Genomic DNA, 26,531 nt, shown 5'->3' with positions numbered 1-26,531 from the left:
CCTGATTCTATAGTCAGGACTCAAGCAGTAGCGTAGAATGTACAGCAGCTAAATGGATACGTCTTAGCACATGGTTTGGATAAATTTGATTTAATGTTGCCATTGTCAGAATACAAGAACAATAGACATCTTAATTTTTCTCAGTATAAATTAAAATACGAGGGTTATTCAATAAATAAGGTGATTTTTTTTGGTATAAGGACTTTTAATACAGATAGAAGCTTACTTTTTTTTTTTTTTTTCTTTTTTTTTTTACTTTATACTGTGTATGGTGCCACATGTTTCAGCCAAAAAAATGTCTACAAGTGGGCTAAATTGTTTAAAGAAGGACGGAGCAGTGTTGAGGATGAAGGCAGGCCTAGGAGGCCTACAGAAGTGAGGTCTCCTGAGGTGATCGAACCATACAGAGTTGACATTCTCCTATGAATTTCAACGGGTTTGCACCCTTCAGCACCCAAAAACTTGATAACTGACCGCTGTTCAATCCTGGAGCATGCTTCTTGGTCGGCCATCTTTGTTAATCGCCATAACAAAATAAATTAAATCCATGTGAAAAACAAAAAATAAAAAATAAAAAGTAAGCTTCTATCTGTATTAAAAGTGCTTATACCAAAAAATTCACCTTATTTATTGAATGACCCTCGTATATATATTTTTTACGCTAATGCCAAAGACTCAATACTATGTAGTAGGTTTTTTCCTTAAATCATCACTTTACAATATAACTTTAAAACTGCTTTCCACACAAGAACACAAAAACTGAAGCTAGCATGATGCTAACATTCACACTTAGCATAGACTAGTAGAAAATATTGTATTATGACAAAAAGCAGCACTGTCAATATTCCCATCAGAAAGTGCCTGGAAATCTCAGAGCCTCACAAGCAGGGGAGCTATTTAAGATTTCATTTTGAAGGAGGTTTTACTGAAGCAGATAAATTGTGCTTCTGTGTTGGAAATTACACAGGTCACACTGACACTGGTCTAAATGTAAATTTCATTTATTCATGACCAAAGAAAAATGTGAACTTGGATTACCTCAAGTTCCAGCGATAAACTATTGTTGAGTTGTGCCTGTACCCAATTTTTTGTATTTGATCAAAGTTTGCCTTGACCCAGCACAATTGTAATGCATGAGCAGCTCTTGAGGTCTAGTATTTTAGTTGTTGTTAGCTTTACCTAGATTTTTTAAATAAAAAAAATAAAAATAAATACTTGTGAATCAGTGGGAGACTTCTGTCATTGCAACTTGGTGCACTTTTTCGCTTTCTCTCAGAAGCTGATGCCACCAGCGCCAGTTACAGGTCAGATCTGTGGAGAGGTATTACTGTCTGAGACCTGTCAAAAAGTCTGAGGGGCTTATTTTTAACACATTTGTAATTTGACAACAAAATTATACACATAAAACAAGTAGGAAAAAAACAACCAATTTAATTTCTGTTGAACAAAATTCTGTACAAATCTGTATCAAAATTAATACATTTTAAGCCACATAATACCTCAAATTCTGTGCCAAATATTTCATGTGATACTTTTACTTTTACTTGAGGTTTTTTTTTTTTTTGTTTTTTTTGTTTTTTTGCTCTGGTATCTGTACTTTTACTTAAGAAACAAAATTGAGTATTTCTGGTTATTAAAAAAAATAGTATACCTAAATTGTTGTAATAAATGCCATACACTGATTTCCTTGTTTGGTTTTCTATAGTTCCCTTGCTAAATCCTTTAACTTTATTTGACTTTTGAAGATACCAACATGCGCAGACAAAAGATCAATTAAATTCTTTCCAGATCTGAAATTATCAATTGTCTCATTCCACACTGTTTTGGTCCTGACAATTGGGACAGTTCCCGGAGAGCTATGGAAATGGCATTGTGCCTCAGCCAAAAGCACTAATGAGAAACCGCCACACATAATGAACATGGGGCTTTCAGCTCAGGCTGTCACTGCATGTGTGTGTTTCAACTAAAGTGTCATTTAAATTTTTATTTGGGGGAAAAAAAAAAAAAAAATGATGAAATTGTTTATCAGGATGATACTTAAGGTTGCCCGAGCATATCATTAATCAGTGCAAGCCTTTTGTTTTGAGAGAAATGTGGAGAGGTTTAATTACATGGTTAGAATGCCCAAGTGGGATACTTGATTAAAAAGAAAATGTATCTTAAAAACATATTGTATACAGTCTGACAATTATTTGGGCCAAAATTGAATTCATTGTTATTTAAATAAATGGTATATCCTGTCAAAAGTCAACCTTTTTAACCTGTTTTAATAGAATTTAATCATCAAATCTTCATCGTATTTTGAAAAGCCACTGTGCATTCAATGATTCGTTTTGTTTTTTTGGAAGCAGATAAAGCACCCATCATCAACAGATGCATTTATTACTTATTTTGTTTTTCACTTTTTGTTCTTGGATCAATAATTTTAAATAAAGAGTTGTTATATTTTGTTACCATTGTAGCAACTTCTTAACCCATACGTTTGTATTCATCAGGGTTGGAGTGGGGCTCTGAAATCTACTGGGAGTGTTTGCAATACAGCGGCCCATCACCAGCCTACCAGCCCTCTTTTTCAGTGTGGTTGTTTAAAGATAATTTTGCCAAAAAATTGAAATTAAAATCACATAAATTCCTGTATTCTGCTGCATTTTAGTTATTATTTTTTGTCAATCGTAATGGGCTTATTACAATAAGCATGTACTATTCTTGTCATGTTAAACAAATTTCTAAGCAAAATGTTCAATTCAATGCATAATTTACATATGAAAATAAACTGAACTCACTGTCGCGTTGGACAGGACAGCTTTTTGTGCTTTGCGCAGTTAGTGCTTTGTCATTTTAAAACCTTGTCAAAATAAGGTCCATTCTGCAGTTTGTCATAGATTGTATTTTGAAAGGGCCACAGGAAGTGTTTAGTTGATGTTTGCAGCGCATTGACATAGCAGTATGCTCTAGAGGAACTTTTCCAAGATTTTGGGCTAAATGGGAATAAACACACAAATTGGCGGTACTTCGCAGCTGCTCTGCTCCTTCGGCTGGCGCACTCTCACATCTCTCCCATGAAACAAGCCCGACACCGGCCTGCAGAGCCTGCCAGCCCATTAACACTCCACCACTGGTATTCACTGTATAAACATGCCACGTGATGCAGATTTGACTATGGGTGATACTCTTTGTTCCTTGTGGAGATAGAGACTTTGTTATTATATTTCAGTAATGAGAGATGGAAGCCGGTGTGACACAGAATAATGGCCTGCTTTCTGAATAACAGCAGGTACAGCAAACCAGTCAAATGGTTTCCAAGCAATACCATCAATCACAATTAATGACATTTGGTTATGTGCAGGAAATTGGTGAATGATGAAATGAGGAGCTATATGCAATATATAGTAAGAAATATTTACTGCTACATTTATATGGTGTGCTTGCAATATGAAAGTGCAGCTGTAGTAGTAGGCGTTGAGGAGTAGAGTAGGAGTAGTGTTTTAGAAGTATTAGAATGAATAGTAGAAGGATGATTAGTATAAATGACAGAAACACTAATAGTAAAAACATTATACAAGTTGATCAGAAGTACATAATGTGCAACAGTAGTGTGCAGGATGACAGTAGCTCAGTTGGTCAAGTGTTTGTCCATTGGTTTGTAGGTTGGCAGTTTGAATCCTGCTCTCCACATAAACATCATTGGCAGAGTGGTCAGAACCAGTGACCCACAGGTTGATGGTGTGATTCCAGCTCCCACAGATGAATACAGTTGTTGTGCCCTTGGGCAGGACACTTAACCCACTTCGTCCCCAGTTTCTGCATACACTGTTGTTTGTGTTTGAGTGAATTGTTCCTTGATGGACAGTGTTTGATTGCCTTGAAGTTGGAAAAGCGCTATATAAAAATGTGACTATAAAACTTGCTGTAAATATGTTAATAGTAATCTATACAATGACTGCTGATTGGTGGATTTCCTAACACAGTAAAATTGCCTGTGTCTATTATTAAAGGTGCTATATACTCTTTAATATTAGCTGCTTCCTAGAAAATAAAATATTATCATTAGAAACATTCAGTTGAACCTTTTCGATTTAGGTACTTGACCAAGGTTGGATATTACGTATGAGTGATAAATAAATAATTTAGAAAAAGCAGGAAAATTATTGATTACCTACTGATAGCTCTAAAATCATGTTAGTGTACCCATTTGGCTATTCCAAAGATTAGGTAAGTTTAACTTGGTAGGGCATCTGAATTTCAATCTTTGCCACATTGATATTAGAATTAGAATATTAGAATATATTAGAATATTAGTATTTTCCAAGACTACAACATAAGCATTTCAGTTTTATGCAGCTAAAACCTGGAACAGTCTTCCTGAAGATGTGAAACAGGCCTCAACTTTGAAAATGTTTAAATCCAAGCTCAAAACGGTTATGTTTAGCTGTGCATATGACTGAAAGGTGTTTATTCTGCACTCTTCTGTTTTAATGTTATTTTTAGGATGATTATTTATGTTTTGATTTGTTTGTATTGTGATTTTAATGTCTTTCTTATTCTTTAAATCACTGTGTACTATGCAAATAAACTTGCCTGGCCTAATGTAAAAATGCAAAATACATCTAGAGTGATATAGGAATATGTTGAAAGTGTTACTTTAATTGAAAGTTAGTTTTGACCATCACCAGTGGCTTAAAACTGAGACAGGAACGCAAAGAGACGAGGACACATTTAATCTCTCCAATATGAAACTAAAGGCAGCTCTGGTCCTTAACAAGGGTTCAGTGTGCTATGTCTACAGTGAGTTTGTGACCAAGATAAAGTCATAGTAATAACCAAAGTTTCACATCATTAAAAGTTTCATTCTATACCATTTAGTTCTTCTGAGGTAAAAAGCAATTTGAGAGCATAAATAAAATGATGTGTTCACACTTTTCCTGGTTTGATCCTGGTTTGAGGCCATTTAAGTCCTGATGTTTGGTTGGTCCCAGTTCAGTCCTGGTCTAGGCCTAGTTTAGTTTGGGGAAGTCCTTACTTAACTTGTAAATCCATATTCATAGGAACACTAACAGACTGGATGAACAGGCAGGGAGATCAGGCCAAATCAGGCCAATTTTTTTCTTATGTTCTTTTATATAGATCCAAAATGCATAGCAACAGTTGGAGATTACAAATATCTAATTTCACCCATTTTATATCAATCAACAATTGTCCATCTTTTCTGTCCATCTGTTGACAGGGCATGGCCTGTCACAATGTAAGGTGGCCTTTGTTTGCACAGAGTGTTCTATCGACTGGGTGGGGTCTTGGGTTATCTGATGAAGTGAGGTCCTAAAAGGAACTGTAACTGAGAAGAAGGGCTGTGCACAGTGGTTCCACTGTGGGATAGTCTGGGTTGTTGTGGTTGTTGTTGGTGAGGTCTGACTAGGGCAGTTGAGTTGACATTAGCAGCAGCATCAGCAAACCTGTCTCCAACTCCCAAACTGTACTTCTGCAGCTTCTAGAGAAGATTTTCAGAAGAATATGAAAATATAAACATAATTTAGACAATAAAGTTCTTCAAGTGATGATGTTTGCAAAAAGAAAGTATGTTGTTTTTCATATAGAATATATTGTTCTTTATATAGATTATAAATTATAAGCATATACAGAAAAGTATATTATAAAAAGTAATAAACAAAACAGCATAATATAATTACATTAAAGACAGTTTGTTCAAAGCCAAACTGTAAAAAATACTTGGGAAAAATCAAATAGCCTACATATATAAGACTGACAAGATGAGTTTGTATACTGCACCTTTGTACTCATTATGGATGAGGGCTCTCCTCCTGTGCATCTTTGTCCACACGTCTCCCTGGGGTCTTCTTTCCCTCACAGGCCATCATTTTACACAATACACAGTTATTACAATTTGCAGTTATTTAGCTAAAACTACAGATTTGTCTGAATTTTAGTGATGGTAAAAAGATGACATACTGGGGCAAAATGGGATCTCTCCTTCATAAAAAGCGTCCAAAATCTGATCTAAAACACCCAAGAACAACATCCACAATACAAAGCCTCCAAATCCTCCAATCTTCCAAATAAGACGGCACTAAATATACACTTGTCAAACTCTTTTGCCACCGATAGCAACCGTGAAAATTCCCAGCTCAAGCAACTACAAATATACGTTGAATTTTCAGCCACCATGGAAGCAATTTTCCATGGTGGCTGAAAATTGGGAGAAACAGAAATGCGGTTGTTTTAACTTAACTCTATATTTACCCTTGAAATACAAGTTTAATTACAAAGCTTATTCTTTTTTGTTCTTTAATTGTCAGGAACCATGTACAAATCCATTAATCTCAAAAGAAAATGTGATTTGTACCAGATTTAGCTACTTTCCATCTGCTGTCCCTGGGCAGGTGAACACATATTAAAAATACACATTTCATTACAATTACATTATAAGACTTCATCAAACGCATTAGCAGTTAAATACAATAAAATATCTCCATTCAAATACATTATGTTTCCTACAGTCCATACACATATTAAAAATCCTTATGTGCAAGTTTTTATAGTGAATATAAGGCAGCACAAATGAACTAGACTGATGTTGACACACCTGATTATCTAAAATTGACTTTTTCAAATTTCTAGTTAAATTATTAAGATCTTCAGACAACTTCAGACTGTCTGGAGCTGATTGACTGTCTGATGGTTTGAAAAGAAAGGGCCATCTGAGCAAAGGCCGAGGATCTTTTTGGAACTATGCAATTCTGGTTCACAGAGGACCCAGTGGATTGGGCAGGTTGTTTGTTTAATCAATTATTATATTTGTGTATTATAATACCTTACATCATATTAATTGGATGGAAATTTGTGATCTGGTTATATTAGCTTGAAACACTGCTGCTATTACTGTTACTACTTTGAAATATGGTTAATCATTTCTAAGTACCAAATAAAGTAAATTACATCCGTTTGACACCGTGATTTTAAATTGATTATTGTGAGATAATTGATCTATTTCCACGTCATATTACCCATAATTACAATATTTTGCAGTAACCTTTGCCATTTTATGTCTATTGCACCCTATTTTGTGGAACCATTATAGCATATCATTGTATTTCAAAACTGTATTGTTTCCATAGTGAAACATGTCGACAACCTTTCATAGAAATACAGTTTATATCTTACTACTGTATCCTCCTAAAAGCTTTGCATCCTCACAGTGGTATATGGACTTTGTTGGTAAAGTGGAGAGTACGTACTGGCTTTTATGTGCGATCTGAAGCAGTCAGCCTGAGCGAGCATTTGTCTAACAATGTAGTGTCTTGTGCTGTGCTGATAGCTGTATCGATTTGTTGGTTGTGTTTGAAGTGGTGAAGGTTAGAGGAAAAGTGGGATTAGGTACAAACTAGGCTAGCCTCAGTTTCATCAGGATCTGTAGACTCCTCGCAGCAGGGGTGCAGGGCTATACTCAGAGAAGTAAGCCTGACTAATGCACAAAACAGCTGAGAAGTGCGTTAGAGGATATTAAGTGAGCGCTCCCTGCACTACCAGTATTCTGATTCTGATTATTTAGACTGCAACATAGTTTTTGTTTTCTTGTTGTTGTTTTTTTTTTTTACTTAAAGGGCTCATATTACTTTATTTACAGATTTTCTATTTCTTATGTTATAATGTTGTTTCCTCATCCAAACAACATACCTGGAGTTGTGTTTTGTTTCACACATTTTTAATGCACAGACTCTACATATTTAGACAGAATTTTTCTCAAAAACAGAAAACATCATATTGCGATGTCATGTGGTAATACAGAAAGTGCTCCGCGGCTAAACTAAAATTTGATGATTTCAGCTGTGGAATTGATTATCACTACTGACCAAAAGATAAAAGGTAACTTGAAAACTACAGCTTAATTACATCACAAGGTGGAAGAGAGCTTTTTGAGCTTTGAACATGTAGACAGCCTAATAATAAAGTGTTACTCAAACATTTGTGAATGAAACAAAACTCAACTCTAAGTATGTTTTCGAAGAGATAACAGCATTCTAACTCACAAGAGTCAGTTTTGTGTGGCATAGGACCTTTAACCTTTATTTATGTTTTTGTTTAGGGTTTAAACCCCCTTAAGTAGGGGGTTTAACCAAGACTAAGTGAGAGCAACCCATAGCGTTCAATTCCAGCCCAATGAAGCTCAGGCTAGCAGTTATAGTGGCAAATTTGGAGCTGAGTTCTATATTTGGAATTATGACCATGAGTATCAGAGCAACCAAAGAGCCAATCTGGAGCCAGGCTGTTGAAGGTAATGCACCTTCTGCCCACACAGCTGGTTTAGCAGGGAACGGGCGCTTAGCAACACTGTCAATCAAACCTGTCACTAGCGTGACCTTGGTGAAAGAAAGCGCCTGATGTGTCTGTTATTAATGTTCATATCTTTGTTTACGGACAAAATACCGAAATAAAAATAGCAGGAACATGTAGAGCAGGTTAATACAAGCATTTTAAGACCAAAAGGACGAGCCTGACAGCTGCAGTTATGGAGAGAGGAGCAGCTGCTTTTCAATGGAAAGTAAATTAGTTGATGGGGCCCATGCTCCCTTCCTATTTGGACAGCAGCAGCTAGCGGGTTTGCTACAGTCTATGGCATAGGTGTCAAACTCTGGCCCGCGGGCCAAAATTGGCCTGCAGTGTAATTATATTTGGCCCGCAAGGCAATTTCAAATTAATATTAGAGCTGGCCTGCCAGTATTATATGGTGGCAGCGCTGTAACACTGCATTCACCGCTTATATTACAAATCCCATAATGCTCTGCTGTTGTTTTGGTGCGTCAATTAGGACAGAGGCAAACCAACCTCCAAATGGAGCTGATTGAACTCCAGTGTGATGAAACACTGAAGTCAAAGTTTGATGCTGTTGGGGCCGCACAGTTTCCACAGTTCATCCCTGACACGATGCCTCAGCTCCGCACCAAAGTTGCTCAATTGCTCTCCATGTTTGGTAGCACTTACCTATGTGAGCAACTTTTCTCCTCAATGAAGATGACGAAAACGTCTCACAGGATACGTCTAACTGACGAACACCTTTGTTCAATAATGAAGGTTTCTTCAGCTCAAACCCTGAGCCCCGACATTGATGAATTGGCATCCAAGAAAAGATGCCAGGTATCTGGCTTGGGCACATCAGAGTAGATCAGTATGTCGCAAAATGAGCAGTAAATACATTTTCTATGCACTTTTTCTTGCTACTCCAAGTCCTGAATGGTTGATTTATTCATAGTTGTTATGTTATTTTATTTTCAAATTTATTAGTCTGTGTAAGAAGCTAATTTTCACATTTAACTCAGAAGGCTGATAACAGAAAGGATTCAGTTTTTATTTAAATCTTATTTAATATGCCATTTATATGTTTTATTATTATTATTATTATTATTATTATTATTATTACTACTATTATTATTAGTAGTATTATTGGCAACTCGATTTTGCATGCCTGCACTTTAAAGTTATATAAGCCTTGCTTGTTCAATATTCATTGTTAAATCAAAACTTGTTTGGTTCCATATTAAAAGGTTCATTTGTTCAATCTTGGCCCACGGCTTTGTTCAATTTAAAATTTTGGCCCACTGTGTATTTGAGTTTGACACCCCTGGTCTATGGCTTTAACAGGGGTGCACAATGTATTATTCTAGTTACTGCTATTACTGTGCTGTAAAGTGTAATAAAAGTAGACTTTAAATTAACAGCACATACAATATTGATTTCTCCTTTAAAATACCCACTAGAGCCTAGTTTATAGTTCTGATTCAGAGTTTGAGTCAATAGAGAAATAAGTGTGCAATGTCTGGATGAATGGGTTGTATCTAGATGAAAATTGAGTGTAATTTTTTGACCTTCAGGAGAAATTAGAAAAAGAGGCATTCAAACTTACATTTGATTGAACATCTGTGTTGCTTTTCATAAAACTGCTTTCAACACTGCACAGCACAAATCACCCACAATTGGTTTGGAAAGTGAAATGACTGAAATTACTTTTTCTTTGATGAACAAAAAAGAAATAATTTGTCCACTTTTGTCCTTTTTTAATCTTTGTTGAAGCATTTAGATTATCACTATGTAGTCTGAAGGAATAAAAAATAAAAAAAAAACTGTAATGACGGCACTGCTAGGGGCCCGCAGCGGTGTGGCAGTAATTGGATTGGCTTCGGGAAAAGGTGAAATCTTCTATTTAGGAGGTGTGGGTGATCCATCAGGCTTGACTTGTGCTGAATCAAAGTGGTTCAAGTGGAAATTGAATATGATGTGGCGCTAGCCTACTAATCTAGCTAGCTAGCTCGCTCTCCTTAGGCATCACATTAATACTGGGAGCTAAAGTAATCTAGGTTAGCATGCCCCCCAGTATCAGAGCCTTTGTAAACAGTATTTCTGCTGTCATTTTGGCTCTGGGGAATGCGTGTGATTTTGTGGAAATGAGTTTTACATTGTCTTAAAGGGTGACACAGAGCGCTCCAGGCTATTCCTGAAAGTGGGAATTGGTCCTGTCTGGGAGCATGCATGTAGGAATAAGTCAAAAACAACCTTTGGAAATGGAAACTGATGACATGAAAAGGCCACATATTGGTCTGAGACAGAACCAAGAATCCTGGACTCAAATCAATAGTGCCATCAATTGAATATTTTAGCTCAAACCCTTTTCAAAATTGCCTTTCAAACTCAAATGAGAGTTTGAAAGTGTCGTAACGGTGCGGGTAGGACCAAGGGATCAGGGCAAGTTTACAGCGTTTATTGTACAAATGGTGAATAATAGTCTTTATCAGTTCATTCAAACACACACGAGGAACCAGGGAGCGGGAGGCAGACCAGGCGGGTGGAGTGCAGGTCGGGGATGGGGAAGCCAGGACCGGAGTGAAGACAAGAGCGGGACGAGACCGGGGCAGGCAGGGCCGGCGCAGTCCAGAGAGCGGGACCCAAGGCAGGAGGCAATCAGCAAGCCGGAGACCAAGACAGGACAGGTAGCAAGACGGAGGGATGACTTTACCGGAGCCGGAGCACAGAGGCAGGAGCAGGAACGAGCGAGGACAGGAATCTGGAAGATGACAAAATCCAGTGAGAGCATGCAGACGAGCAAAGAGATACAAAAACTGAGCTGGAGCATTCACGTTTACACGCGGACAGTCTGGCTCCGAGTGTAGTCTGCCGAGCCCTCATATGCTCAGCAGCAGGTGACGGTGATTACGCTGATGCGCTCCAGGTGCATGCGGGGGGAGTCACGAACTCCACCCAGCTCCAGGCAGACAGGTCGGCGAGGGGGAGAGAGCACAGGAGGACAGGAACAAACGGGCATCATGACAGAAAGACAATTTTTAAAAGAGTGCATTTTTGGCAGCATATATATATATATATATATATATATATATATATATATATTTTTTTTTTTTTTTTTATTAACACGTTTATCTTGTCTGCAAATGGTTTGCCTAGTTCCACTTTAGACAATTCAGTTGTGTTAGCTGGTCATTTTTTTTACTTTACTTAGCCCAAGTTCTGATCCTAACAAAATTATAAGCTCCACATCCATTGGAAGCAAGTGACCTGTTACATATTAAATTTGTTTTGATGTTTGTGGCATTATAAATTAAGTACAGAATTATCAATGGAAATAGTGATACTTTGATTTTACAAATAATTTTTTAAACTAAGTTTGTCTAATTCCTCAATTAGCTGTTGGCAATTTGTTGTATTTTTGAAAAAAGTAATTACTTTCAACTTTTTCATCCCTTTTATTCAATCTTGTCTAATCTGCATTCAAAACTGTCTCAGTGATTTGTTAGATCTGTTTTAGTGCAATTCATTAACTCAAATGATATTGAAAGTACAATGTTTACATTTGGATGTAAATAAAACTGTATGTTTGGCCATGTGTTATGGGCTATATACTTATGCTAATGCAACTGGACTGTAGGGTGGGTATGTATTACATTGTGGGGATTGAAATCAGTATGCACATTGCGGGGATATGTCTTGCTTATAAGAAAAATTTAGGTCCCATAGAGGTAAATCCTTCAGTATAAGCTATTGATTTCTTTAGGTGAAGGTCAGAGTTTAGGCTGTGCTTAGGCTGGTAGTAATTATGGTTAAGGTTAGGGTCTGTCCGCAGGAAACAAATGTCAAATGTCAATGCGATGTCCCCAAAAGGTATGCAAATTCAACATGGCTTGTTGGTTGGAAAGTGTGATATTATGCTTTGTCTGTCTTGCTTTAACTGCTTTATAACAACACTGAATTTAAAGGTTAGTGTATTATGCATATGAGTGACACAATGCGAAACAAAGTATCTTGCAGGCACAACTGTGCTGCAGAAAACAGGTGTGGGCTGGGGTCACTCCACTCTCCTGCTCTGGTACTGTACAAAAGGTAGTGGAAAACTGAGCTAAACAGATTTCAAATTTCACAGTTTTTGATCTTTTAGGAGATAAAAAAGAAAGAAAAAAGAATAAAAACTAGGAAAAAAAGTTAATGTTTCTTTGGCAGTGTTAGTGTCCCTGTTACCTTAAATGTGGTACAATAATTATGTAATAACTACACAATTTAAGCCCTAGTATGGGGAGGCCTTAGCTGATATACTACTGATATAATGTATTGGTATGTAGTGGTTGGTAGTATATACAAATTAGTATGCCTATTATTATCTGGCCAGTGTCAGGGTCAACTAAAATGACCAAATCTTGCACATTATCTATTTCTGCAATCATTTGTGAGATAGTCTTTAATAAGCCATAATTGAGTCATTACAAATGTCTTTGATAAATGATTAGATCATTTTTTGAAGATTGTATCAGTAGTGGTAATAATCTTAAATCAGCATGAAGGAATTAGTTTTGCCTTTATATATGGGCTAATAGGACTGACAATGTTTCAAAATTGTTTTCTGCTAGACAAATAAATACACAAACATGTTCTTCTTAATATTTGCAACATGTATTTTTTTTTTTCGAACTTTTGCAGACTTGAATTAATAAGTTCATAATGCTCCAACATGCTCTAAAAGTAATGTATAATAAAGGGTATGTCACAGCTTTCGCCCCAGTTTTAAAAGTGCTTTTATATTCAGTAATGGGTTCATGGAAGGTCACTTTTATCTATAAATGGTAAGTGCAAAGTCTGGCTTCAGCTTAGATATACTATGTGCATTACATAAGAAAAATGACCAGATGAGGGCAGCATTAAGTGCAGTGGTTGGGGTGAACTTGTCAAAGTAAAATGTTTAAAATCCATAGTGGAAATTAGTTGACTTATTTTTATTTTGTTGTCAGGCATAAAACTTGGTGGGGTTGAAATTAATTCTCCAAAATCAAATGTTTTCTCATTTGAAATGCTCAAATTAATTTTTTTTGATAGAACTAAGGAACTTTAATTTGAAAAGTTTACCGATTTGTAGCTTCAATCTGTGATCACTGACAAAGCTGGAGAAAGCCATTTGTACTAAAGGTTTTCGTGTGTGTGTGTGTGTGTGTGTGTGTGTGTGTGTGTGTGTGTGTGTATATATATATATATATATATATATATATATATATATATATATATATATATATATATATATATATATATATATATATATGCAAATCTTATCATAGATTTCTCAGGTCTACTCAAGCTTGATTTTAAACTATTAATATTTTGAGATTCTACAATGTCATACTCTCAGACAGCTCCTTGTTGATTCCATTGCACTTTGTCATGAAATATCCAAAAGGTAAATTCACAGATGTTAAACCTGATCATGTGTATTGGTGACTAAACCCAAGAGCTCACATTATATTACAGCATAAATTTGCATTTTAACAATATTCATTTTAGCTGCCCCCCATCTGTATTAAATATTATTGGCCCATAGAATGTTGTGATGTCATCTGAAACCCAGCAATAGGGGCTGAGGGGCTGTTATTCCCACTGATTTCATTGGACTTTACCATGGAATATCCAAATGAGTAAATGTTGAAACTGATCATTTATATTATTGAGTAGACCCAAGAACTTGCTGCATTTGAATATGATTGTCCTAGAATGTTGTGATGTCATCTAAATCCCAGCAATAAGCAGTTATGGCATCATGTGTACACAGCCTATAGCTTTGTAAACAGTGCTTCACACTCTCAGTGTCTCTTAGATGAGAAAATTGATATGACTCAGTGTTGGTGATATGTGTTTATTTTGCAGGAGGAAAACTGTGGTGGGCCGACGATGAATCAGCTCAACTGGGAACAGTGACCAAGAGGGACGGACGAAACGCGTTGGTCCTTCGCAATAAGACCAGCGGAGTGGTGCACATGAAAGTATACGACCGAGAGGGACAGAAGGGTGAGTGCATCCGGCTATCTTAAACACATGTGACTCAATGAAGGGGATTTAATGAGAGTGCATACACAGGTTTTCTAATTATTACTTGATTTAGTGGGAAAGTACTTGCCTGGGTTCCAGTATACACATGTCTTTAATACTTTACGAAGATGTGAGTCTGGTCACCATTGAATCTTCTCAAGTTCAGATGAGCTTGATTGACAGGTGGATTAGCTAATCAGGGACATGCATGATCTGTTCGTATCAAAGCAAATATGGCTTGAGGAAAAAAAAAGGAAAAAAAAAAATTATAAGCAAATCTCTGAACCCTTGTTAATCTGAGTTGAATCTGATTGTTATGTTATGCCAGGCAAGAAAAGTACCTGTGGTAAATAGTTGTCACAGTTTTATCATTGTCTTTTAGAACTGTTTGTAAGCAGAATTTTCATTTAAATCTTTGTTGTATAAACATAGTAACAATACACAATTTATATATCAAGATTCAAAGTGCAATTTACAGCGTATTATTCATTCACTCCCTACACTGGTTGTTGGTAAGCTTCTTCTGTAGCCACATCTGCCCTGGAGTAGCTTGATCTCGAGGAGGCTGAAAATGTACGCCATGGGCTACTCCAACCCCCACCAATGACTCAGTCACACCTCACATGCAAGTTTAGTGAAATGTGCCCAGGGATACAGTACATAACGGCATAATTCACTGTGTAACATATTGCCTTATACAACTTTCTGGAGGCCTTACAACTTGGCATAGCTCTCAATTGGTTCAGCTTGATTAAATATATATCACATTTGCTGCTGTGCTTTTGGGCAAGACACTTAATCTACTGGCACTTTGAAGTACAAGTGTTTGATGATGTTTGCAAAGGGAAGCTGTGGGAGAAGAATTGCAGCAATAACTCTGGGGTGAATGAATAATGCACCCGGTTGTAAAGCAACTTAAAGTGACTAGAAAATACTTTATAAATGATCATATAACATATATAACATAAAATAACTTGTGTATGTGTGGTGTTCTTTGCTTTCCAAGCAAATTTCCCTACCAACTATCATAATCATACAGATGAAAGCTTACTGATACTCAATCTTCCTTTTTTTCTTCTCTTAAAATTCAGGAAGGAACCCATGCCAGGTAAACAATGGTGGATGCTCACAGCTATGCTTCCCCACTTCAGAGAACAGCCGAAGCTGCTCATGCACTGTGGGATACAACCTGCGCAGCGACCGCATGTCTTGTGAAGGTAGGGGTCCTCCAGCTAATAAACAGTCGGAGTCACAATTTGAATATCTGAGACTGAAATGGTTTTAAAATGGCTTCCGCAGGTGTGGATTCCTTTTTGATGTATTCGATCCATGAGGGAATCAGAGGGATAGCTCTAGACCCAGATGACCACAGCGAGGCCCTCATGCCCATCACAGGGACTCTGTTTGCCGTGGGAGTCGACTTTCATGCAGGTACAAAGAACACACAAGAGATGGCTGATGTGGAGTTAGTCCATTTGAATAATCAGATATATTCCTTGTATCATATTACTACCATGGCATTGGACTTTATAATAACTGTACCCTAATTAGCCTTAATAAAGCATTCGGGGTCAGTTACTATGTAATTAGGGGGTTTGGGCCTGAGTATTAAGTAGTTACTAAGCCTTATTCATTCTTACTAAACTATTAGTTCATTATGAATTAAGTTTTTCTTCAAAAGTGTAGTTATTATAAATTGTCTAATTATGTGAGACCTTTGGACAATCACTAGTTAAACACAGGGCCTCTTTAAGATGCATTATGCATGTTATTGGTTTGTGTGGAATGTCCCATAGTCACTATCTATTGAAAATGCATCGCCCCTTTCTCCATAACTGCTGCTGTCAGGCTTGTCATTTTGGTCTTAAAGTGTTTCTATTAACCCACTCTACATGATGTTTTTATTTTGCTATTTTGTCAGTAAATCAAGATATGAACATTAATAGCAGACAAATCAGGTACCTTCTTTCCTCGATGTTGCTCCTAAAACCGCTAGCCTCGATGAGCTTCATTTGGTTGGGTGACATCACACTCCCTTAGTCTGCTTCTTTATACAGTCTATGGTTAAATGCCATACTATGGAACATTCAATGCAAAGCAATGCAATCTCCATGGAGATATCAAATGGCAAATCCCTCATTGGAAACTTTACACGGCACATCTTTTACGATTGTAATAGTCAAAAACACATTTAAACATTAAAATAATTCACATGGGCTATTCATTATGTAGTATGTATTGTCAACCACACATCCTCGGCCCAGTATTATTATTATTGTGCAGGACAAATGCAGTGTGCATTTTTATATTTGAATCTACTGCTAGCAAGAAATTGACAGACAAAATCAATGCTTCCTGTTCGATAAAAAACAAGAGGCTAAAGTTTCATATAAAACAAATGAGACCAAAGTTTCCTCAACAATAACATTTTTATACCGTTCTCATTTCATTGCAAACACACACATACAAACACACACATACACACACACACGCGCACAGCTGTGGAATTATCAATAAAGATCGGTTGAGCTTGTGTAGGTTGAGAGGATGACATTTTGCAATTCTAAATATAGAACTCAGTTAAAGCCTGATTTCAGTCACTAGTCAGGCTACTATTAGACAATGTGTGATCTGGTTTTGTGGTTCTGTTCCCCGCAGCACTCCTCCGTCTTTTAAAACGGAGAGCGACAAGAAAAAATATCGTTCTTCTTGGCCTGTAACCTTTTGAATAATGGATGGTGGGCACGTGCAGTGTAGCCTACATGAAAGAGTAATAAGTTTTCATTACAAAAGAGAAAGAAATTTGTCTCAAGCTCTTGCGACAATCCTTACACAAAGCAATTCCCAGGTTGTTGTATTGAATGAAAGCAATGTAACATCCAATACAAAGTGTACACCCAGTGGCTTTGGCTGTCACTTTCTCTCCCCTGATTATATATATTCTCCCTCTTCTCTCTTGCTGAACTTTCTGTGATAAAAATGATAGATTTATAACAGGGGCAAATGCTATGAGTATATAGTCTATAGGGTGGCACTGTTGCATGTATAAGTAATAGCCTCGACCATGCATGGTAATGAAAATGGTTAAGAAGGAAATCTAGCTCAGAAGACATAAAGATATGAAACCTGTAGTAGCCTTGCATATATTGTATAAAACAGCTGATTAGGTGTTGAGCATTTTAATGTATTTAACATGTATGATTTGTAAAATGGAAAGACTTTCATATAGTTTATCAGATACTAATAAATGGCCATTAATATAAACCAGATAGATTACCCTCCATATAAAATTGAGATTACAGATGAGATAAGGTGGTTTACAGAGCCTTTGTTGTCCAACAATGGGGATATTTTAGTGCAAATTACAAGGTCAAGAGTAAAATAATGATAACATATGAAAATAGACATTAAAACTAGAGTTTTAAAAATAATATGAAAATATACTTACAATTAAATACTAAATAGTGTAGAAGGGGTTTTAACACTCATCCCCTATGAGGTCATGTTTTCTTAAAATTTGATAATAAATCCAATAGATTAGTGTAACTTTGGTGAAAGAACAATTAATAATAATAATAAAAAATAAAAAAAAAGTTTAAATGAAATGTGTAGAAATCAATTATTTTGTTGACTGGATTGCTTTTTGATAAAGCTTTATTTTACACTACATTACTTCTATGGGGTATTAACCACTAACACATAACCAAAGGTAACCATTAAATCACCATGTTACCTTTTATTGTTTTAAAAATGCTGTATTTGCCGAAAACATATTCAAAAGTTTTGTACATTTTTATAAGTTTTCGTTTCTGACACTCCCCTGTCCATTTGGTTCCTGCATTAAGTCACTCCCCCTGCAGAGCAATATCACAACACAATCAGCGTGCATCCCGCTAATGAAACTACTGCACATTGCATCAGGTTTGTCAAGTTGCTGTGTACAGTTTTGTATCATGCTTTTGTATACTTATAGGAGGATTCGAATAGGGCCTGGGAGATATAGCTGGATTACTCAAACACGTATGGATGGTATCTAAAACCTCTTCAGGCATGTTTTTCATGAAGGAACAATGTTGTAACATGGTAGAAAGATGTAATAATTGTTTTAATGATTTTGCATCATAGCCTCTATTTAAACACAATATAATCCATTATTATTATTATTATTATTATTATTATTATTATTATTATTATTATTATTATTATTATTATTATTATTATTATTATTATTATTATTATTATTTATTTATTTATTTATTTATTTATTTATTTTACTTTTTTATTTTTTTTATTTTTTTTATTTTTTATTTTTTTGCAGATATGTATTACAATATTAAGTTGACCAAAGAAAAATTCTGAGCCTTGTTGAACTTGTTTTTCTGTACTCATATTTCCACTCTCACCTTGCATTCTACACCTGTGTAACTCATGCACTACTTACATATGCATTGAGTGCTGTTCGACATCACACGAGCATGTTTAATACTCTCATTATACAAGAGATTATACCAAACCTGTATGTTATCCTGTCACTATCAACACAACCAGCTATATGAGAGACTCCTTAATTCACCTTTAATCTAGATCCGGAAGCTTTTTCAACAAGAGAAATCAGGCCAAAGTCGAGCTAAAATTAACCAGACGCAAAACAGCCAAGCTCATTATATTGCCTTTATTACTTTAAGCAGGTGAGCCAGTGAAGGTATTACTGAAGTAGCCAGATCATGCGTATCATTTACATGGATTTAAGCCTGGGAGAGGTGCAGATAAAAGTTCCTCACCTGATTTCTGTCACATGTGCTAACAGTTTGTGAAGTCACTGCCAACAAGAAAAGTGCGAAGAAACATGAGACCATACAGACTGGATGTGACATGCTAGCTCAGTGGTGTTAGCAACTCACCAGTGAGAAATCTTGTAGTAAAACTGTACATAAGAATGTAGATTACTGAGAAATGAATGGTCTAAGAAGTAGTATGAAGAACTATATGTTTTCCTCATAACCTGTATAAAGAAATGGACTAAGTGAGTGTGACACCACCCATAGCATTTGGCTTCAATCAAATGAAGCTCATTGAGGCTGGCAGTTGTAGGGGCAAATTTAGGACCAAGTTGCATATTAAGAATTCTGATCGCTATTATCTATTATGAATGTTTATATCTTGAGGTACGGACACAATAGCAAAATAAAAATACTAGGATCATGTAGAGTGGGTCAATATGGACATTTTAATACCAAAATGACGAGCCTGACATAAGCCGTTACAGAGAGATGGATGACAGTTTTCCAGTGTAAAGTGAATTGGAGCCAAAGTCGAGGGAATAGAAAACGTGCCCATGCTCATCCCCTACTCTTAATAGGTTAGCTTTTATATATACAGACTATGATTTGCGGCCGTTTGTGGGATCTATCTAAGCACGTTTCAAAGTCTTCTGCAGCTGTAAATCCCATTATAACATACTGTAAACACATATTTGGTACTAGTTCCAAATGATTACTGATGATTTACTTGGGCTGTGCAATCAATTGATAATAATTTTTTTTTTTTTTAATTTTAATCATTGTGAATGTTCAGCTTTGGTCCGTTTAATCAAGAGGTCTATATACATACATACATACATACACCCCCACACACACACCCCCACACACACACCCACACACGCACACACACACACGCACAAACACACAAAATGGTGATTGAATAAAGGTTCAAGGTTTGTGGTCACTTTATCGGTACCAACAGGTAAATTTTGGCAGTGAGTCAGCTCATTCATTCAAAGAACTAAAACCCCATTAGAAACAATACATAAAGTACAAATGTCTTGTTTTTTTTTTTTTTTTTTAATGAAATTAAGATCAAAAGCCATTGCAAAACCTTGCCACATAGCTAAGACCTAATTGTGTTTGTAGATTGTTGTTTAAATGGCTGCATATTTGGTTGAACATAATACTGCACCTGATTACTGTATGTGTTGTCCAGAAATTGAAACAGCAAAAAATATCCAGTTGAAATCACTGTATTGCCTCTCTGAATATAAATATTGCCACATTTGCATACAGCCAGCCTTTCCCATCTTGCCAGGCCTGAACTGACTGATATGAGCTCAGATTTACTCTTTGTGTGGTGTGAGAAAATAATTCAGGCCCTGTTTCATATGCTGCCGTAATGGGGTTGTAAAAACAGAAAGGGTTCATAATAGTTTTACTCACATCTTGTTTTGCACCGAGTAATATACTGGCCTGTAAAATTTGGCCGACATTTGCCTTCCCCTTCCAGCAATCTGTGTCAACAAAAAGCCGTGGATGGAGGGTGGGGGTATTTTTACCATCATACTTTATAGCTGTGCACACATTTGGTGAAATGGGCCATGCTATAGTCAGATGTGGCTGCTTTGTTTCAGGCCATGTTTTGCAGGTGTAGTTTATCTTGACATGATTTTTGCTGGTGCTTAAATGTTCAGTGTGTTGTTTTTTGTTTGTTTTTTTGTTTTGATTAGTTTTGGGGTTTTTTGGGGGGGGTTTTTTTGCAGCAAATGATACCAACAGAACAGTTCCATGGTCAGATTAACCAGTGTGGAAAATACAAACTGGTTTAGCCTAGAGATAATGCACCAAAAAAGCATGTTTTGGGGTAAAATAGTGGTCTTATAGTTCAATACTGCTATAGGAAGAAAAACTGAAAAAAAAAATTCTAATAATGTCTGAATTTTAGGTTTGTTTGTTTTTTCCTCATGTTACAAAAAATAATAATCATTGTTACTTGGGAAAAGGCAAGACCGCAGTGAGATAAAATGCTTGTGTTTCATAGTTAAAGGTATGTATTTAAAAATGGGGGCAAAATATAATGAAATATATACCGTGTTTTCAGGACTGTACATCACTCCGGAGTATAAGTCGCAGCAGTGAAAAAAATGTGTAATACAGAAGCAAAAAACATATATAAGTCCCACTGGACTATAAGTCGCATTTTTATGGAAATTTATTTTACAAAATCTGAGATCAATAACAGACATTTTATCTTTAAAGGCAAATTATAATAATAACAATAAAATAGAGAACAACAGGCTGAACAGCAGTACAGCACGCTAACGTAACACATAGACAATGAACTGTCTAGTATGTTTATGTAAGATATTAATAATTAATCAGATATGCTACGCTAACGTAACATATGCTTGTACACAAACACGGGAGACACGAGAGTTCTTTTCGCTGATGTTTACTGTGGTCTTTCTTCTTCATCACAGTTCACAATATAGAACTAGCAAACACAGAAAATATAACATAAGCTTTGGCTCATATTACATATACACACAAAATCACATGGAAAATATACATACCACTTTGGCCTGCTAGTAAACAAGCTGGTGTATGGAAAACTTCATATTTAACTTTTCAGTTGTTTCTTAACTAGTGCTCTGTCGGGTAAGACTTCACATTAGCGTAAAAGGCTGAATCGGAAAACAGGAAATAGTTTTTAACTAGACTAATGATAAACTACATTTACAATATTGTTCCAAATAAAAAAAAATATATATATATCACCTTGAAGGTCTTATAATCAATAAGGGGGAATTAAATATGCAATGTATTAAAACAAAAAAAAACAACAACAAAAAAACACAACAGCAACATCTAGTGGTCAAACAAGTGAACTTTAACAATTTATAATCGACTGTTGCCTAACACATTCGTGAACATGTACATGAAGCATAGACAGCAAACTGAATACGTGCCTGGTATGTTAAAATAAGATATTATCAGTTAGTCAGATAACTAAAGCATAAAAAACAAGCTAACAAGTTTACTCTCGATCTCACTCCAAATCACTAAATCCATTAAATTCTTCATCCTCGGTGTCGCTTCTGAACAACTCCGTCAACTGCATAAGTAGATGAAGCACAGCTCCCAAAGTAGATGGTTTCCATACTGGTACACAAGCCAAGAGTGCCCTCACACAGTTGTCAGTGTGATAATAATGAAGATGTGAAATCATATATTTTAAATATTTCACATATAAATTGCATCTGAGTATAAGTCATAGTCCAAAAAATATGGTAATAAAATATATGAATAGAAATTATTACTATAATATGTGCATATTTTCATTCCTTTTTTTTTGTTGTATCATAATGTAGCTTTTGTTGTCAAAGCTGGGAATCCCTCTTAACACTGAAGCTGACTACTGTTAACCATGTTCACTGTGTATTTTAACATAATATTTAGCAGTCATCACCATTAAGTATTTTTTATTTAAATATAGTGAAGAGAATATATAATTTAGCATTTCATTGCCTCTTATTCTTATAAGCACAAATTGTTCTTGGTTTACAGCGAATGACACCGTTTACTGGACAGACATGGGCCTAAACCGCATTTCCCGATCCAAACGTGATCAAACTTGGAGAGAGGATATTATCACCACAGGCATCAGCAGAGTGGAGGGCATCGCAGTGGACTGGATAGCTGGTTAGTACATCATTGCTACTCCATACTTTAACCCTATGACCCAAAAACCCCATTCAAGAATAAGTAATGAAAATTGTCAGTACCATTGTGCACAATATTAACTAAAGTACTCTTAATGATAGGAATTTCACAATACGCCACGTCCTCATTCAAATAAATAACTTGAATTGCTTTTCAGGGAATCTTTACTGGACTGACCACGGCTTTAACCTGATTGAGATTTCTCGTCTAAATGGGGCCTATCGTTCAGTGGTGATTTCCGAAGGACTAGACCAGCCTCGAGCCATTGCTGTACATCCGCAGAAAGGGTATGTAATGGCTTGTCTATATTATAGTGTTCAATGCAAGTAGATATAGTAGTATGTTAACCAAATTATAAAAATAGCCTGCCAAATGCTATATATTGAAATTAAGTTGAATAAATGAAAAATGCACAATATATTAATGGGCAACTAGGCCCATTTACGCCTCTGATACAATAACAATCATGTAGGATTATGCCAGTGATTTTTATTATTATTTTTTTTTAATAGACAATAAAAGGCATGAACTGCAACAAATAAACAGCAGAATGAAGCAATGATTACCTATAACATGTACTTATTCAACCCTCCACAGCTCAAATAATATCATATTAGACTTAAGAAAAAGCTCCCATTATTGCAAATAAATTGTACACAGGATAAATATTGACCTTTTTTACTGTCTTAAAACATGAAAGAACTACTTTTAAACAGTTTGCTGTAGTCCAAAGTTATTCCTCACTTACCTTATGTATTCTGAGCATCCTAATTATCACCTCGATGAGTTTATAACCCCTTTTCACAACCTTCAGAGAACAAAGTGGAGTTTTGCCGTGATTGTAAAGCTAACAACTGTTATGCTAACAGTGCACTTTCTGATTATTAAACAATAAAATGCTTTATAATGCAGATTGTAGACAGCTAACTTATTTTGACCCTAAGAGCTGCTTATACAGTACCGTATATGCAACTGGGACTAGATACATTTTTCTCAAATACATGCTGAAAAAACATGGGTTCAGGATCTTTAAATCTTGGGCAACAGTATCAGATTTTGTAACAGTAGAGGGCTTGTCCACTGAAGACTGGTGGTTCTAATCCCTTTTTCAAAATAAACATTTGTTGAGCAGTCAGATCCACTGACCCACAGGCTGGTGAATCCTACAAATGAATACTGTTGTTGTGTCCTTGGGCAAGACACTTAACCCACCTTGCCCCTATTTTATTTTATTTATTTATTTATAGCGGACAGTGCATGTTGACAACAGTAACTGTTTAACATGCCAGAATTAGCCAAGAGGCTAGTTTTCATCTGTTGTCCGTTGCCATGATGTACAGATGGCTCCTTGCAAATTTAAATAATTTACAGAGGACACATAGAGAATAAAGTCAATGTGCACTGGTGTATGAATGTGTGTGTGAATGGGTGAGTGGTTCCTTGATGAAAAGAGCTTTGATTGCCTTGAAGGTGGAAAAGCATATAAAAATGTGACCATTTACCATCTTGCATGCAACTAGGAAATAAAATAACGCTGCATCTCCTCGCGTCTGAATCATCTGAATCATACGTTCATCATTTAGAAACTTCATCATCATTTAAGAAAGAAAAAAACAAACAAACAAAAAACAAAAAACATAAACATAAACATAATGATGGCTTAAATATATTTTATCTTGCAATAACTTAGTTAAAATACATTGCCTTTCCTGCTATTATCAAATACACAGATTTAAGCCTGAATGTTAGTATGATGTCCATGTAGTAGTGGACCATATCTCTTTCTACTCAGTTCATTAAAGCTTTCTACTGAATTGTTCACCTGCCCAATATCCTTACACCAGAAATAGACTATTAATCTCTCTTCTCTTCTGTCATTTATCAGTGACATTTTCACTCATAGTAATATAACAGATATCTGTATACAGTATGTGCCTGTTGTTATGCATAAGAAAGACTCCAAGGTTCAGTGAATGCACTACCACCATATCTCCAAGGTCTCATCCATCTGAGTCGTCCACCCACACCGTCAGATTCAGCTTTTATTAAGGGTGTATCCTCATGTGGAGTTGGTCTGGTCCTGTTTTAGTCCAGATTTAGTTTTGGATATAGTCCCAGTTTAGTCCATATTCTAATTTGATGAATGTGCAAGTATGAACCTACCCTTAGAGCAGCTTCTAGTTAATGATTATGGTTGGTTTAGTGTGGTTGTAACTTTTGTACAGTGGTGGAACATAATGAGATAAAAAATATTAAAGTACTGCACAAATATATACAAATAGAAACAGCTATTGATATAATTGTTTCTGTTATACAAAATTTAGAGCCTTATAAGACCTAAAAGGGTTAATACTTTTACTTAAGTAGAATTTTTCATGTGATATTTTTTACTTTTACAAGTGTTTTTTTTTTACTCTGGTGTCTATACTTTTACTTAAGTAACACAATTGATTACTTCCACCACTACTTTTGGAGTAGTTGTTTCATTCCTCATTGAAAAAATAAAATCAGTTATAATATTACTTTATCTGATTACTAACAGTATGTGATTTGAGTCATTGAATGTCATTACAAAACCAAACTGAAATTCTAAAAAAAGTACACTACCCATACTGTCTAGATATCTTTTTGCTTTGACTGTTTTTGCAGCCATTTTCAATGCTTGAAAGCAGGAACGGCACCAGACATTTTTGATTGGAGGAGCTAAGGGGGTGATAAAGTCTTCAATGTGCATGCTCATGTAACATGTTAATTTAGAGCCTTTTAACAATAGAGCATTCCCCCACCACCTACCATGTTTGTGTCGAATTTGTTAACTACATTTTAACAAGTTTAAATTAAGTTAGTACTTAAACCCTGTAGTGATTCATAAAACCTAATGTGGAATTATTTTTTATTGTAGTCTCATTTTGAACACTCAAAATTTGAACCATTAGCACATCCAATCTTGATGAAAAAATTCTATGAAAGTGAGGCAAATATTTTTGAACTGTAAAAAGAAAAAAGTATACCTGAAGTAAAATCCTAATCCAAAGTTCTGTGCTGTGTTGTGCAGGTATCTCTTCTGGACCGAATGGGGGCAGAACCCTTGTATCGGCCGCTCACGTTTGGACGGCTCAGATCAGGTGACCTTAGTGAATTCCGGGATCACATGGCCTAATGGGATCTCCATAGACTACGAGGTACAACGTTCACAGCCTTACAGCATTTCAAAATCTTACCCACTAACCCCCTCACACGCACCTCATCTAGCATTTTGGTATCTTGTCTTGTATTCATTTTCAAATTACCTTTCAGGAAAATACATTATACTGGTGTGATGCGCGCACTGATAAGATTGAGAGGATCAACCTTGAAACGGGAGAGAGTCGTGAGATTGTCTTGTCAGCGGCCAACGTAGACCTGTTCTCTGTGGCGGTCTTTGGGCCCTACATCTACTGGTCTGACAGGTAATTTGTTATTTTCTTAAATGCACACACAGAATCACTGAACCGCAACGTATGCAGTCTTAACTCGGTATTAAAAGTTGCCCCGTAAGGTCCACTGGAGATATTAGGATCTCTGAGTATAAATAGTCAGGGTCAGCAGTGCATTTCGGTAACAGTCCATGTATGATTTAAAAGGGGCAGTGTGGGCCCTCCGTAAATTAGCTACATGGGCAAAATTGAACAATTTGTGGTG

General features: G+C 36.0%; 1 protein-coding gene across 1 annotated transcript in view; it reads left to right on the top strand.

Annotated features, from left to right (window-relative positions):
• The window catches only part of lrp1bb (low density lipoprotein receptor-related protein 1Bb), a 464,724-nt gene that overhangs the window by 290,884 nt on the left and 147,309 nt on the right, over window positions 1–26,531 (top strand). The window contains exons 32-38 of the mRNA XM_055230393.1: window positions 14,200–14,340; window positions 15,453–15,578; window positions 15,661–15,792; window positions 22,695–22,829; window positions 23,008–23,137; window positions 25,906–26,032; window positions 26,148–26,299. Coding sequence (XP_055086368.1) covers window positions 14,200–14,340; window positions 15,453–15,578; window positions 15,661–15,792; window positions 22,695–22,829; window positions 23,008–23,137; window positions 25,906–26,032; window positions 26,148–26,299 — 943 coding nt within the window. The remainder of the gene's footprint in view (window positions 1–14,199; window positions 14,341–15,452; window positions 15,579–15,660; window positions 15,793–22,694; window positions 22,830–23,007; window positions 23,138–25,905; window positions 26,033–26,147; window positions 26,300–26,531) is intronic.

Source organism: Periophthalmus magnuspinnatus, chromosome 21, assembly GCF_009829125.3.
Source record: "Periophthalmus magnuspinnatus isolate fPerMag1 chromosome 21, fPerMag1.2.pri, whole genome shotgun sequence".
NCBI classification, from domain to species: domain Eukaryota; kingdom Metazoa; phylum Chordata; class Actinopteri; order Gobiiformes; family Gobiidae; genus Periophthalmus; species Periophthalmus magnuspinnatus.
The sequence above is the reverse complement of the archived record's forward strand: the minus strand, read 5'-3'. Positions and strand labels throughout refer to the sequence as shown.